Source organism: Dipodomys merriami, unplaced genomic scaffold (assembly GCF_024711535.1).
Source record: "Dipodomys merriami isolate MVZ:Mamm:240054 unplaced genomic scaffold, mDipMer1.0.p SCAF_10, whole genome shotgun sequence".
In the NCBI taxonomy this organism is placed as follows: domain Eukaryota; kingdom Metazoa; phylum Chordata; class Mammalia; order Rodentia; family Heteromyidae; genus Dipodomys; species Dipodomys merriami.
Genome location: NW_027202271.1, coordinates 49,501,812 through 49,517,468, shown reverse-complemented (window position 1 = coordinate 49,517,468; position 15,657 = coordinate 49,501,812). Strand labels below are relative to the sequence as shown.

The 15,657-nt window shown below is 37.9% G+C and overlaps 1 protein-coding gene across 15 annotated transcripts in view; it reads left to right on the top strand.

The window, feature by feature from the left end:
- Anks1b (ankyrin repeat and sterile alpha motif domain containing 1B) overlaps positions 1 to 15,657 on the top strand; it is a 972,026-nt gene that overhangs the window by 580,813 nt on the left and 375,556 nt on the right. For 11 of the 15 annotated variants that reach the window (XM_069990836.1, XM_069990828.1, XM_069990821.1 and 8 more), the window contains exon 15: positions 10,758 to 10,864. In XM_069990836.1, the coding sequence (XP_069846937.1) occupies positions 10,758 to 10,864 (107 nt within the window). Of the gene's footprint in view, positions 1 to 10,319; positions 10,865 to 15,657 lie in introns of those variants that run through there. The other 4 variants (XM_069990844.1, XM_069990854.1, XM_069990874.1 and 1 more) reach the window with 3 other exon arrangements.

The following is a 15,657-nucleotide window of genomic DNA, read 5'->3' as shown; positions in this document are numbered from 1 at the left end:
GTCCAACACTAGCCAGAAACCTTAAAAGAAGGGAACATAAGAATGAAATCAATGGTAATTACTATTATTTTTCCAATCAGGTATGGCATATATATATACATATATATATAAATTTTGTTTTCTGCCAGAAGATTTTAGCATTTTAGGCTTAAATTTCATTTCTTATTTTAGACCATACCCCAGCACATAAGTTGTCAGATCTGTTTAGTAAAGGCTGGTATTTCTTAAGTGCTCCATGAAGTTTTTTAGTTCAAAATAAAATGCAAAGCCTTAGAGTAAATTAAATCTGAGCTCCCGGCTTCCCTTCGCATTTAGATCACACCAAGGCATGATCTTGGAACATTTTCCTAGTTGAATCTTGGTTTTTATGTACTCTGTTGACCCCCATTTTCTACAATTTCTGGAATAAGTAATCCCTTTTCTTCTTCTTCTGTCTGTTGTCTTCTGTCTGTCCTTTTTCTTCACTTTTGTTTTGCATTTCTATTTTGGGGTTCCAGAAAAATTATGTCTTTTTCAATAGAAAAGGCATCATCTTTTTTTGGGGGGGGGTCCGGTCGTGGGGCCTGAACTCTGGGCCTGGGCGCTGTCCCTTAGCTCTTCAGCTCAAGGCTAGCGCTCTACCACTTGAGCCACAGCACCACTTCCGACTTTTTTCTTTTTGCTTATGTGGTGCTGGGGAATCGAACCCAGGGCCTCAGCCATGCAAGGCAAGCACTCTACCACTGAGCCACCTTCCCAGCCCCAAAAGGCATCATCTTTATCATCTCTTTTTCTGTTAATTTTCATTGTCAGTTTTTCCTCCTGAGGAACATGATTGTATGGTTTATAATTCTCAGCTCAGAGGACATTTAGGATTGGGAAAAAATAAGGTACTGTTATTTTCTACTTGAAAATAGAGTTGTATATCAGAGATCTTTCTGACACTGTCCTACTGGGGAGAACTCTGATTATGTCTTGTTTCTGCATCTGCAGTACACACAAGGCAGGAAGCTTGGCTTATGGAGAGCCTTCCGTTGTCAATTGATTGGGCAGTTACTCTCCCCAATATGCAACATTTATCGTACCCTTAAACATAACCAGGCCCTATTTGAAATATGGTGGAATAAATAAGCGATCATTCCTTTTGGTTAATCATGAAGCTAGGAATAAAAACCATCTTTTCTTGCCATTTCTAGACCCACACTTTTTTCTTCTCTTTTTGCCTTCAGATGGATTGCAAATACCAGGCTGCTTGGCACTGAAAACCTGACCATTGGTACATACTAGATAATAAAAAGCCCTTAATGATATCATGGGTTTGCTGTTCATTCCATAGTACAATTAGCTTTCCTCTATTATTTAGCCAGATTGCTCACCCTGTGAATTTTTTTTGGTCTGTTGGAAACAAAGAGAACTGAGCAAAGAAAAGCCCTGATGACTCAAGTCCAATCTCCCTGGTTGAGGGGCTGAATGAACAACTCAATGTATACTCGCCCGGTGGGACAGATAATAATAGGTCTCCATTATTAAAATAGCTCTTTCTGCATCACAAAGCTTTCTCACCTATGTTATTTCATTGCAACTTCAAATATTACCAGGAGGTAGATAAGGTGAAGTGTCTCCACTGTGCCAAAGAGCAACAACGCCACAGAAATTTGGTCAAACAGAAGAGGAGTACCTTTTCTGTTATTCCTATTTTAAAAAATCACAGCACAAATATCGAAATAGAGGAAAGCCAAGAAGCAAGCCCAACCAGCATGGCCCAGGGGGCTGAGCGCCCACCCTCCAGGCTGTATAGGCTCTGCCCATTGCAGACTGGCAGAGTACCATGGGGAATCCACCCCCACAGCTGCAATCCAAGAAGTGCAGCCTCGCCCTTTGTTAGCACCAGAGGAAAGCACCCTTCTCCCACTTCTCATTATTTCTTCCTGAAGTACAGAAAGAAGTATTTTCTTCTTTGCTGATGAAAAAATAACTAAGAGATCTCTGAAAATAATCCAAATGTTATTTACCTTCGACTTTTAAAAGAACTAATTTGAGAACATCATATTAAAATCATGGATGTATGTCGATAGGAGTGTAACAGTTTCCAGACTCTGTCCTGGAGTAAGAATTCATCTATCTCATCTCCGCAGGCTTTCAGTTGCTCTGAAATAGACAGTGAGACTGAGGTCAGATCCTGTCAGATGATTGGTCCCTCCCCTGATGGGACCAACCACCTTGGCAGGATATTGCTCCCACTGCCTGGCACTCTCCTTTCCTCTCCTTTCCTAAATACCAGAATGACTTATTCCTTCATTTTCAAGTACCTCTTCACTATTCTGTGATTGATAACTCTCCTTCCACATCATTCTTTATTTCCTTTTCCCATTTTGCCTTTTAAAAACCTTTAAACCAGATTTATTTACACATAATTGACCTAAAATAAAATATGTATCTTTGAGAGTACGTACTTCGATGTTTGGCAAGTGCACCTGTAAAAAATTATCACCACATCTGGGTATCATATGCTCCTGTTGCTACTCAAGAGTCTGAGACCTGGGGAATTAAGGTATGAAGTGACCCAGCTAAGAAAGTCTGCAAGACTCCATTTTTCAATTAGCCAGCAAAAAGCTGGACTTGAGATGTAGCGTAAGTGGTAGAGTGTCAGCTGTGAGCAAGAAAGCTAAGCAAGTACAAGGCCCTGAGTTCAACCATTGGGACAACTATGGGAGAAAAAAAATCATTACACTCCAGAAAATGAACATATGTATCGCCCCAAATGTTTTCACATACTCATTTTTAATCCCTCCCAACCTCTTTCTCCCATTCCCAGATATTCAATAATCCCCATTTTTATCACTACAGATGAGTTTGTGCCCTTCAGAACTTTGTATGTAAATGGAATCCACGAAGTATATTCTTGGGGAGTGGTCCAGTTTTCTCCCCACCCAAAATAATTATATCATGCTTTGCATCAACTGTCGAATTTTCATTGTTGATGAAAGTCTATTATATGGACATGCTATATCTGTATGTCCACTTGTTGAACACAGGCTGCTTCCAGTTTCTATTACAAAGATAGCTGCTGTGAATACTCATATACAAGTCTCGATAAGTCACATACTTTCATTTCTCTTGTGTAAATATTCAGCAGTAGAATGGCTGGGCCACATAACAGAGGTATATTTAGCTTTTTAAGAAACCATCAAACTTTTTCTGACATGATATAACATTTTATATCTGTACCAGTGTGTTTGAGACTCTTATTTGACCTGCATTGTCACTTGATTCATATCCTTGCCAATGCTTGGCATGCACAACTTTAAAAAAAAATTAAATATCCTAATAATCATCTAGTCTTTTGGGTTTACCTTTCTCAGCATGAAACCTCCACCCTATAAGGAGGCAGTGACCTGATGCTCCCAGCCTATCAAAACGGGTACAGGTTCTCCATCTGTGAAACAAGGCTGGGTGGTAGATGAAGAAATCCCTTGACCTCTCACTCATGGAGATTGGAAAGGCTGGACTGCACTTTTTTTGTTTTCTTTTGGGGGGGAGGGGAATGTTGGAAGGAATGCTGAGGTTTGAACTCAGGGTATTGTGTTTGCCAGGCAGCACTTGAGCCTCAGCCCCCTTTGCTTTTGTTATGTTTTTGAGTTGCACTTATACTCCTATTGGTCTGGACATGATGCTGTTTATGCTTCTGTAACTGGGATGTCATTATGACCAGGTAAGAATCACATATACAGACTGCTGGCATCAAGCCAAAATCCTGATCTCTGCCTTCCTGAGTTATAGATGTGAGCCACCGGGCTTGGCTGACCTGTCCTTTTTTTTTTTTTATTGTGAAAATACTGTACAGAGGGGTTACAATTACATGGGCAAGATAATGAGTACATTTCTTATCAAGCATTGTAGCCTCCTCCTTTGTTTCCCCTTCCCATCCCTTCCCATCCTCCCCCCGCCCCCCCCCACTCAATCCCCCGCCCCCCACCAAAGCTGTAAAGTTCGTTTTCGACATAACGTCTTGTACATCTCATTGTTGCGATGGGTCCACCTGTATCCCTATTTAAATGATTTGTTTTTTTTTTCCCTTCCCCTCCACAAATTATACCAACATCAAATACAGTGAAAGCAGGGGTTATACTGTGGGGGAGGGACATACAAAGCAACAAAGAAATAATCTTATAAATGTGTTAGAAACAATCGCATGAAAGAAAAAAACATTTGAATACAAATCTTAGGGTTCATTTCCCTAACATCAACTTATCTAAACTTTTCTGCAACTCAGACATATACTAGTTATTGCAAATAAGGGAGACCATGGGACCTATGTTTCTTTGGGCCTGGCTTACTTCACTTAATATATTTTTTTCCAAGTCTTTCCATTTCCTAAGGAACAGGGTGATACCATTCTTTCTGATGGAGGCATAGAATTCCATTGTGTATATTTACCACATTTTATTGATCCATTCATCTACTGAGGGGCATCTGGGTTGGTTCCATATCTTAGCTATGGTAAATAATGCTGCAATAAATGCTGGTAGCTTTGGTGTGGTCTTGTTTGTGATAATCTGGGTAAATGACCAAAAAAGGAGATTGCTGGGTCACAGGGGAGCTCTATGTTGAGTCTTTTGAGGAACCTCCATACTGCTTTCCAAAGTGGTTGAACAAGTTTACACTCCCACCAACAATGCAGTAAGGTTCCCTTCTGTCCACATCCCCTTCAGCATCTGTTGTTATTAGAGTTCTTGATTTTAGCCATTCTAACTGGGGTGAGGTGGTATCTCAATGTTGTTTTGATTTGCATTTCTTTTATGGCTAGACAGGTTGAGCATTTCTTCATGTGTCTATTGGCCATCCTTCTTTCCTCTTCAGAGAAGTTTCTCTTTAAGTCTTCAGCCTACTTATTTATTGGGCAGTTGTTTCTTTGAGGATTTGTTGTTGGGGGATTTAATTTTTTGAATTCCAGGTATATGTTAGATATGAGACCCTTGTCCGTTGTATGGCTAGTGAAGATCTTCTCCCAATCCATGGGCTTTCTATTGATCTTTGCCATGCAGAAGCTCTACAATTTCATGCAATCCCATTTGTCCAACCTTTCTTTGATTTGTGTGTTTCTGGGTCTCTATTAAGAAAATTTCTAAAAAAAAAAAAAAAAAGAAAGAAAATTTCTGCCTGTGCCAAAGAGACCTAGGGTTTCTCCTACTCCATCCTGTAATGTTTTCAGAGTGTCTGCTTTGACTCCGAGGTCTTTGATCCATTTGGAGTTGATTCTGGTGCAGGGTGATATATAAGGATCTAGCTTTAGTTTTCTACAAGTGATTAACCGATTTGCCAGCACCATTTACTGAAGAGGCTGTCTTTCTTCCATTCTATTTTTTTAGCTCCCTTATCGAAGATTAGATGGCTCTAGGTCTGTAGGCTCATTTCTGGGTTTTCAATTCTATTCCGTTGGTCCTAAGGTCTGTTCTTGTGCCAGTACCAAGCTGTTTTGATTACTATGGCTTTGTAGTAGAGTTTGAAATTTGGTACTGATATTCCTCCAGCAGTGTTCTTTCCGTTGAGGATCATTTTTGCTATTCGGGGTCTTTTATTGTTCCATATGAATTTTTGGATTGCCTCTTCTATTTCCTTGAAGAATGAGGTTGGAATATTGATAGGTATCACATTGAATTTGTAGATAGCCTTGGGAAGAATTGCCATTTTCACGATGTTGACTTTCCCAATCCAGGAGCACGGGAGTTTCTGCCACTTTCTACGTTCTGTTCTGATTTCTGACCTGTACTTTTGATGTGATGTGTACCACTTAGCTGGAAGCAGAGGAGAGCAGAAACCATTCCTCTGAGTGGACTCAGGCTGGAGGTGGGGGAGCAAGTCCGTGGCTTATCTGCCACAGAATTGTTCTCATCTCACCAAGTTTTAGCTATGATAGTATTTTAAATACCAATAATATTTTAGTTCATTTTTCAACAATGCCTTGTACATCTCATGTTACAATGGGTCAACTTGTATCCCTATTTAAACATTTTGCTTTTTCCTTTCCCCTCCCCAAATTGTACAGACATCAAATATGTGAAAACAAGGGTTATGCCGTGGGGGAGGAGCATACAACGCAACAGAAAAATCACATGGTACATTATAAATATGTTAGAAACAATGGCAATAAAGAAAAAACCCACTTGTGTCCCTATCTTGGAGTGGTGGATGTGGAAGGGAAAGGAGGGTAGGGGAAAAACAAAGGAGGGGGGTAACAATGCTCAATAGGAAATGTATTCATTACCTTGCTCATGTAACTGTATACTGTCTACTATTGTTATAATATAATTATATTTATAATTATAGCTTAAGGTATGATTATTCTTTTAGATATTAGATATTATTCTTTTGGATATTTTAGATAAAATATTTTGACTACGTTTTTATCTGCTTTAGGATACTGCAGAAACTTTGAATGATTGTTTTAATTGTAGCATTAGGTTTTGGAGTTTGGGGATGTTGTTTTGATTTTGTTGTTTTGTTTTGTCTTGCTTCTTCCTTCAGTTTTTAGCAGCTATGTTTATTTGACTAGTTTCTCACACTGCCATTCTGGAATTAGAACTCCTGGAATTATGTTTTAGAAGAACATGTCAAAGAAGATTCCTGGTCTTATCATAAATGCAAACAATTATTCTCACCACAGTACTGGCAGTTTATCCTTTCCCTCCTCATTGACCACTTTGGAAACTTTAAGAAATTCTGGCTGAAAAGAAGTACTGCCCCCAATAACATGTTGTCATGTTTTATGGTATTTTAAGACTCAAGAAAGTATTTTTATATAAAGTGAGGACTGTGAGAAAGTAATCTTCAGGTCTGAACCAGAAGTTTGACCAATAAGAAAATAGTGTAACAAAAACAGAAAACAGCACCATTATGAAGTTTTTTGGGTTTTTTTTTCCTCTCTCTCCATCAGCACTTCTTTCTACCTCCCCCTCTCCCAATTTATTGCATTCTACCCTTTTACCAAGATAAGAGTTTTAAAATCATTGTCATTATTTTCACAATGCTAGGGTTTGAACTCATGGCCTTGTGCCTGCTAACAAAGCACTCTATAGTTTGAGCAACACTCCCAACCCATTTTGCTTCAATTACTTTTTAAACAAGGACTCATGTTTTTTTCTCAGGCTAGCCTGAATTCCAATCATTTTTATTCCCCACCCTCCAAGGAATTAGGATGACACTACTACCATGCCCAGTTTATTGGTTACAATGGGGTTGCTTATAAACTTTTGTTTGAATTAAACTAGGATTACAGGTATGAGCCAAGGTACCTGGTCCCAAAAATAAGAGAACTATTGCACACAAATTGAAGGATTGAATATGTTAGAGAATTCAAAACATTTATATAAAGATTTGTTAAAAACTAGTTAATTAGTAAAAAAAAAAAAACTAGTAATATTCTCACCTATATTTTCACACAAAAGTCTGGACTTTGAAACAAACACTCTTTATTGAAAAATCAAAATATGAGGAGAGTCACTTCCAGTAAATTCATTCACATATTTAACAATGATTAATAGCTAGAAATTTGTGGTTTATTAGTCACTTAGTTCCTAGGTTACATCTCAAGAAGCTGAGCTCTTAGGATGGTAGTTCAAAGTCAGCATGGAGGAAAAAAGCCTGTGAAACTCTTATCTCCAATTAATAAGCAAAAACCCAGAAGTGGAGCAGTGACTCAAGTTGTAAAGCACTAGCCTGAGGGGAAAAAAAAAAAAGCGCTCAGGGGAAGTACCCGGGCCTTGAGTTCAAGCCATAAGACTGGCACCAAAAAAAAAAAAAAAAAAAGAAAGAAAGAAGAAAAGAAAAATGGATTTGAAGAGCTGGTGAAGCCAAAACTCACCATTGTCATGTTTACTCCATCTTGATGTAGGTGAATAAACTACAGCATAAAACTAGACACAGAAATATTGCAAATAGGATCCTAGGACAAGCTATAATTAAGATTTAACTTTAATTTGAAATGGGAACAACTTTAGACAAACAGCTTCTCATACAGTTGCTCATATTGAGCAACTGGCATCTACTAAAACAGATTCATGCACTTCTACAAATCCTCTGATCTTCTTTAAAAAAGCTAGAACCAATCAAGGATCAATTCTAATAGAATACAATGCAATCCATTTAGAGAGGCTCACTTAATAAGGGATAACGATAATGAACAAAAATTCAGACAGGAAAGTTCTATTTAAAAACTAAAAAATCTTCTTTTTAGTAAAAATATTCAAGACTTGGGATGGGACAGAAAAATAAAAAGTACTAAATCTGAAAATAAGAGGACCTCGTGGAGATTGGATTGTAAAATTACATCATAATGTTTAGCAAGTGAAACAGAATCCTTACTATGTGCACTACCAGCAAGGCATATTCCTCATATTCAATAAATGAGTCTTTTATGTAAAGAACGATCACAGAAAGTAGAAAATACTTCATGATAGAAGGTCAAAAAATGCCATTTAAGACAGAGAAGGAGGGGAATCATCCCTTTCTTAGAATTAGAAGTTTCATAAAGAAAATGGTATTAAACCGAAAGCCAACATGTGGGGCAAAAATGTGAGGACATAATGAAAAGTAACCAGAGCATATTACAGGCTCTCTTAGGAAACCAGATGCTATCCGACTTGCTGGGGATTTGGGGAAGGTAGAGAGAATATAAAGCGAGATGATTGACAGTCACTGCGAAGACCCCAAATGTCATCAAAATCTTTAGGAGCCAATGCAAAACCCAGCAGAGTTGTGAAACAGGAAGTCATCATCAAAACTGTATCTTTGATTATACAGATACCACATCTAAACTAGATTTTAGAAATGTCAGAGGCAAGAAAACCATTACAGAAGCTATTGTTGCATTAGGCTAGGAGGGCTGCAACCAAGGGAACAAAATTAACATAGGTTACAGTAGGTGGCATTTCCATAAATATAAAACCGGAAACAGGTTTACAAGGGGTGACGCTGTGATTAGGGATAATTACAATGTGGGAAATGGTGTCTGCAGTGAAAGAGGAGTATGAACTGTTTTCAGGTTTGTTGTCTGCATGCCAGAGAGATTGACAATGTCTCCTAGAAGAAAACCAATAAAGCTGAGATTTAGAGGGAAAAAAATTTTAACAGAAAAATGATGTCTCATTTCTTCAATAAATATTTACTGGGCACTTACTGGGTACCTGACATTGCTCTGGAGGTGGGGGTGAGAAAGTTATCTTTAATTTTTAAGACACTTTATGTGGACGAGGCACACTTCTCAGTCTGTGACTCCAGAGGAAGTACTGGAGCCAGAGAGTGGGAGGAAGGTAGGAGGTAAAATATCTCTAATAAAGGGAAGCTTTTGATGAATAGTAAGAGCTCTGTCACAGGCAGCATTCAAGCAGGGGTTGGATGTAATTCTTCCAGGAACACTGCTACAAAGAAATCTCAACCTTTCTGCAAGTTCTTTCCTGTGTCTTAGGAGTCTATGAGCCCCAGTAATGTAGTCCTTTGGGTTCTATTATTAATCTCTAGCTTCTCCCAATTATTAAATAAATTACTCAGTCTGTCTGCCATTCAGCAAAACTCGCACATTTACATCTGTTATTCTTGAATTATTTTTGGTTAGAGCTCTTCTTCATTAAAAAAAATTCTACCCAGTTAATATTACCTTTATAGCTATTTTAGAATGGTAACCCTGGTAGACTGGGTTATAAATACCAGGAGAAAGGAATTTCTTGTGCCTAATAATATTTTTGTTTGGAAGAAACCCTGGCAACTAAGGAATGAATTATCTTGACTTTAAGATTACAATGCAGTTTCTGTATATTGCAGTATTTTAAAAAGAAAAAAAATCTGAGAGATTTACTTTGATCTAGCACAGTAAAGAAAAAGAATAATAATTCTCCAATGCTGTAAAGCTTTAGATCAGAAACATTAATCTGTGTTGCAATTTTTTTTTAAAGAAAAGAAAGGAAAAGGAGAATGGGGATGGGGAAAGGAACCTGTAGGAAGCTGTGTTCTAAGCTACAGTTCAGGCTTTGCATTTCCTGGTGTCTTTTGAACCATAAAAATCCACAACAAATACCTCGGTAATGTATAACCAGTATGAAGATTCAATTCAGATTTAAGCACTTTGGTTTGCTTTTGAGTCTTGCTATTTTCTGCATTTGTTTTGACTGCTCTCATCATTCAAGATTGACGCTTGGATGGGCGTGTAGGAGGAAGCAGCAGCAGCAGGCTTACAGCTTGCAGACAAAAAAAAAAAAAAAACCCTGCCTTATCTGATGGCTATTATTGAAAATGCGAGGTGTAGCCTGGGCTGGGTAATGAAGGGGAGCGCGCGAGGGGGAGCGAGGCGCATGGAGCTGCATACTGATGAGTGTAGGAGTACTTGATAAAAAGAATTCTGGCTGCTGGCCGTGCACGGCTCGTGGTGGAGTACTCCAGCAATCACATAGAACCGGCAGACCAGCCTAAGCTGACAGCTTGATATGCCTTCTTCTGCTGCCTGGTTTTGGGGGCTGTCTGACGTACTGGTCGGTAGTAAAGATTAATATGTAAGAAATGTGGAGCTAGGATCAAGTCATTCTCCACAGCCTGCCTGGCAAACTATGTTTCACTTCTGACTTTGCTGTCTCGCTGAGAACATTAATCTGTCAAGCTGGCGGGCTCCTTTGATAGCAACTTTCCCCGGAGCATGATGTGGCAATGCCACCTCTCAGCCCAGGACTACCGCTATTACCCCGTGGATGGCTACTCCCTGCTTAAACGCTTCCCTCTTCATCCTCTTACAGGACCTAGATGCCCTGTGCAATCAGTGGGACAATGGTTGGAAAGCATTGGGCTACCTCAGTACGAGAACCACCTGATGGCTAATGGATTTGACAATGTGCAGTTTATGGTAAGATGCTCTGTGTGTCCACGGAGCTGCCTTTTGTCTGTCTTGGCTTCTTATGTGTCTTACATGGCTCAGAGGCAGCCTGATTCGCAGCGAAACCGATCCGATTTCTGTGTGTGACTGCATCAGAAAATCGGATGCCCTTAGGACTGAACTTAAGTGTGGACGTATAGACACTTACTGCAAAACGAGATCTGTATGCATCCATTACACATGTGTCCTATGAATGAATCGGTAAGAGTACTATTTATAGGCAGTGAAAGAAGATTTAACATTTATATTTTCCCTGGCATTCTTTTGTGTGTGGTGGGGTGTGTGTGTGTGTGTGTTTAAAATAAAATCTGCAATCTTAGAATACCCAGTTAGATTATATCACTCTTCCACTAATTCCTGAATTCATTTCTATAATTCCGTTATTCCTGAAGCAGATCATTTCACTTGAGCATCAGCATTTAGTGATTAATTAGGCAATTTGTTGTGTTGATTGTGAAGAGATCTTTTTTTTTTTTGCCTGATATTGTCAACAAGCATTTTAAATCATGTAGAGGACCAGTTCATTAGCAAACTGTTTCATACAGTCAGTCTATTCACCTCCTTACCCATGCCGACTGAAGAACGATGAAGCATTGTCTGTTACTTTCTGTGCAAAACAAACACTTCAGTCCATTGCGTGTCAGTATTTACGAAGAGGGGCTGATGCACTCAGTACATTCATGTACTTCTGAATCCTGGTCTCCATGCCGTGGAAACCAGGCGTGTGCAAACTTCTTGCTGTGCTGCATACAGGCACGAAGGCGGATGGGGCAGTGTGTGGACAACAATCTAGCTTTCTAATCATTTCCATACCTCCCCCAGTGCTCATCAGTGCTCCTTGTTAAGCTACGTCACAGCTCTTGTTACCTTTCCTTACTATTAAGGTCCCATTGCACATATCACTGAACCCTAAATTCACAGGGAACATAATGCAGGCATGCAGTACACACATTGCTGGTAGAAATAATTAATAGCTGTCCTTAAATAAAATGCTACGGCTGACACCTGCCGCTGGCTAATGCCAGCACTTCTCATAAAAGTATTTGAAGCTAGTCAGAATTTTTTTTAATTTCCATTTGAGATTATTTTGCTCCAGGATTCTCTTGATTATTGTAGATCTGAAGATTATTTAAATTGTTAAACTTCTACTTCCTCTCCAAAAAATATCTATTGATTTTTTAGTTAAAAAGAAGACAAATTTAGTAAGTTTTATGAGCTTTAAGTAGTTGTGTCCATATAACCCTTTATGAGTGTCTTGTTTTCTTGGCTTGTTGTTGTTTAAATAACAAAATATGTAGCTATTCTTTTTCTTGTACTTATCAAATGCTATCACTAGTTAGCTAGACTAGATATTCTGTTTATTGAAATAGGTCAAAAGTAAAAGTTCTTCAATGGCTGTAAAAGCCTTAGGACACTGAGCAGATTTCAGACAGATTTGGGACACTAAGTAGATAACATTAAGAATTAAAGGAATTATCAAACAGGAAGAAAGTCACTTCAGGATAACAAGATTACTGAACATTTTAAAATCTTTCTTTCTTTATACCTGTCTGCGTAAAGTGGGATGTCTTATTCCCATCTTTCAAGCCCTGGTCCAAATTGATTCTGGTACAAATTAATTCTGGTTCTTACGAAGTTAGACTTTTGGATTCCCTGGGTTATTTGGCCACATGGAAAGATTTTCATTCAGCTGAACTTCCCTCTGTACATTCCAAGCAAACATTTCCTCTCTGTGTTATAATCAAATATAATCCCCAAAGCCTTTAACTGAATGAAAAGTTAATCAAATTTTAAATAAGAATAATTTGGGGAGAGATTGTAAAACACATTCATGAGCAAATTATACACAATCCTCCAAAATATATCTGGGAGGAAAAACTCCTAGACATTCATGACAAAATCGGGGTTTAATCATAGACGATTGTCTTCCAGTTTAATTCCAAGTATTATGTGTAACTTTCCAGAAAACAAGAACATATTGCCAATTCAGACAAACTAATCAAATTTCCTGAGACAGAATTTTTAAAAAGACAATTCTGATTTGTCACATAGAGATGTTGATTAACTATGCACATGAAGCAAACCATAAAATGGTGTCATCAATTACTGATCTACATGTTGTTAAATACCATTTATTTCCTACTAATGTCATGTGACAATTTTCTGCCTCTCTGAAAGTTATTTGATCTCCACAACCTGATTCATTTCATTATGAACTTAAGTATACTAAAAGGATTGACCACCTGAAGAAACAGATTTTATTAATGTGGAAAATCTGTTAGACCTGCTTAGTTTCTGCTTGGTATCATATTCTAGCTTTTGTTTTTCTTGAAGCACATTCTGACCTGCATTTATTCATCCTGTTGCCAAAGCAACAAGCACCACGCTCCTATTAACTATGATGTAGCACAGGTCTTATTAGCTTTTAAGAACAAGACAGTAGACATCAAGAGGGTATAATTAATGTTGGCTGAAACATCATAGTATATCCATGCACAGATATGCTTTATTTAGGAAACATTCTCAGGAGCTAATTTTTCATTTAATCAATATCCCACTAATGAATGTGAACTTAAAAGCTCCATATAAGTAACTTTCAAAGTAAAATATTTATTGAAGGGAGCAAAGCCATAAAAGAAAGCTGTAGAAAGCTTGAGACTTAAAAAGTAATTTTTGCTCCATCTGTTCTACATACTCTTATAGGTAAACACTATACACAGACAATTTCTTGATTATGGTTGTCTTACTTTAATAGCTTACTTATAGAATTCCTTCTCCTGTTTGCTTTGAAATATCTGTCAATTCTTGATCGTCGTTTCAGCTCTTAATACCAATTCTTGATTTTTTTTTTTAGATATGTGAAAATATTTTCTACATGTTCAGGATAAAATTCTAAACTTTTTCATAAAGCATTTCTTGCATTCTAGTTTGCAGAGTAATTGAACACATGGATTCGGCACTTGGCACCCTGAAGTATATATAATAAATAGAAATTGAAACAATCAAACAGTAGTTACAGAAGTTCCTCGGGTCATAAACAATTGGGGGGAATGCCACACCTCTGTTAAAATCAAAATCCCTTTTGCAGCAGAATCTGTATGAGGTTTTCCCCAGGCCTCTCCCTGCCTGCTCCTTTCCTAGCCAGTCCTTCCCTCCTGCTTTGACATATCTGCTTGCTGCTCACCAGCCTCATTTTCTGAATTTGCAACTTATACAAGGTGTCAACGTTTCAGCATCCATATTTTTCCCAAGGAGGAGCTAAGTAGGAGAAGTGACTTATACAACACATACAGGCTTACTTATGTCTGTGACTGTTTCTACCATCATCTTTCTTTTCTAAAGTCTGATGACTGCTTCCTAAATTTTAAGTCTTCAATCATCGATTCCCTTTGTACTCCCTCATCACTCCTCCTGGAACTCCTATTTCCTTTCTTTCCCCTTTATGTTTTATTTCCACAGATGTAACTTAATTCCTGTCTGGTTACCTAATTTACCTTAATGACTTTGATCCACAGCAGCCTCTTTTTTCCCTATGAACCCATATACTGGTTACATCTGACAGAAAAATTGTATTTGTCATGGCCTCCTTCTCCCCCCAGAATAGCGGTGAAGTTTTCATTTGTGTGTATCCTGTCTCCCCCAACTAAACTGGCAGCTACTGAAGTCCCAATTCTGTATATTCAGTTTCCTTGCCTTTCACCAAACTTCTAGCATAAGACCAAGATTATTATAGACAGACCTCTGGTGTCAAGCAGTAGAATCCTGGTTTTGCCAATGGGAACACATAGCACCAGTTTCCTCTCATGCATTCAGCTGATATTATTTAAATATTCCAAGTACAGTAGTAGACACTAAGAATGTAAAAGTAAATATGATCTTTACATCCAAATTTATCATACTATTTTCATGTTCCTTATACATGAGTTCCTCCTTACATACATACAAATGTGCCTGTTCACACACATTATATTACAAGGACTTGTCCTACATCGTCCCATATAATTATCATTGTTTAGCACCTGTCCTTGCTAGCAATTGTCCTCAACACCAAATTACAGTAGGCCATGCAAGATATAAAATCTGTTATTGCATAAAGTAAAAAAAGATGCTGATAACATAAAAACATGTGGTAGATTGATAGTCTGAAAACTATAATAAGAAATTTATGTTACTAAGAAGAGGACTGACTCATAGCCTTACCATGGTAACTAGCTGACAGTTATATTTGTAAAATCTAACTAAAAAGGGAAAAGGATGAAATTATATCAACTCATTTTTATAAGGATCTACTGTTGACTTGGGATAATCTGACCATGATTAAAATTTCTAAATACAGCCTTGCTGGGGAAAGGTATAAAAACAATACTGTCTATGGGAATTGGCATTTTGTACACGTGAGGGGATTGCATTTAGAAAGCACTTGCTACACTGATTTGAGCCAAAAAGTACATATTTAGGATCTGAGCCTAAAAGTACATATTTAATTAAACTCTATCCCCCATTTTGTGGCACATTTTACATGCTAATGGACTTGAAAGCTCTTTTCTACTTTTACATAACTTGGCTGTAATCAGAACATTCTTTGAAGTTGGGCTGATTTTTGTAAATGACCTTTTAAGTATCTTAGTAGCATACCATGATCCAAGGAAAGAAGTTAAACTTGTAGAGTAGAAATATAAATTGCCCCTAAATGGTAAGACTAATCATTCCCATGATGATTTCTTGTTTAAATATTTTGGGGGAATTTTTATGAAGTTGCTGAG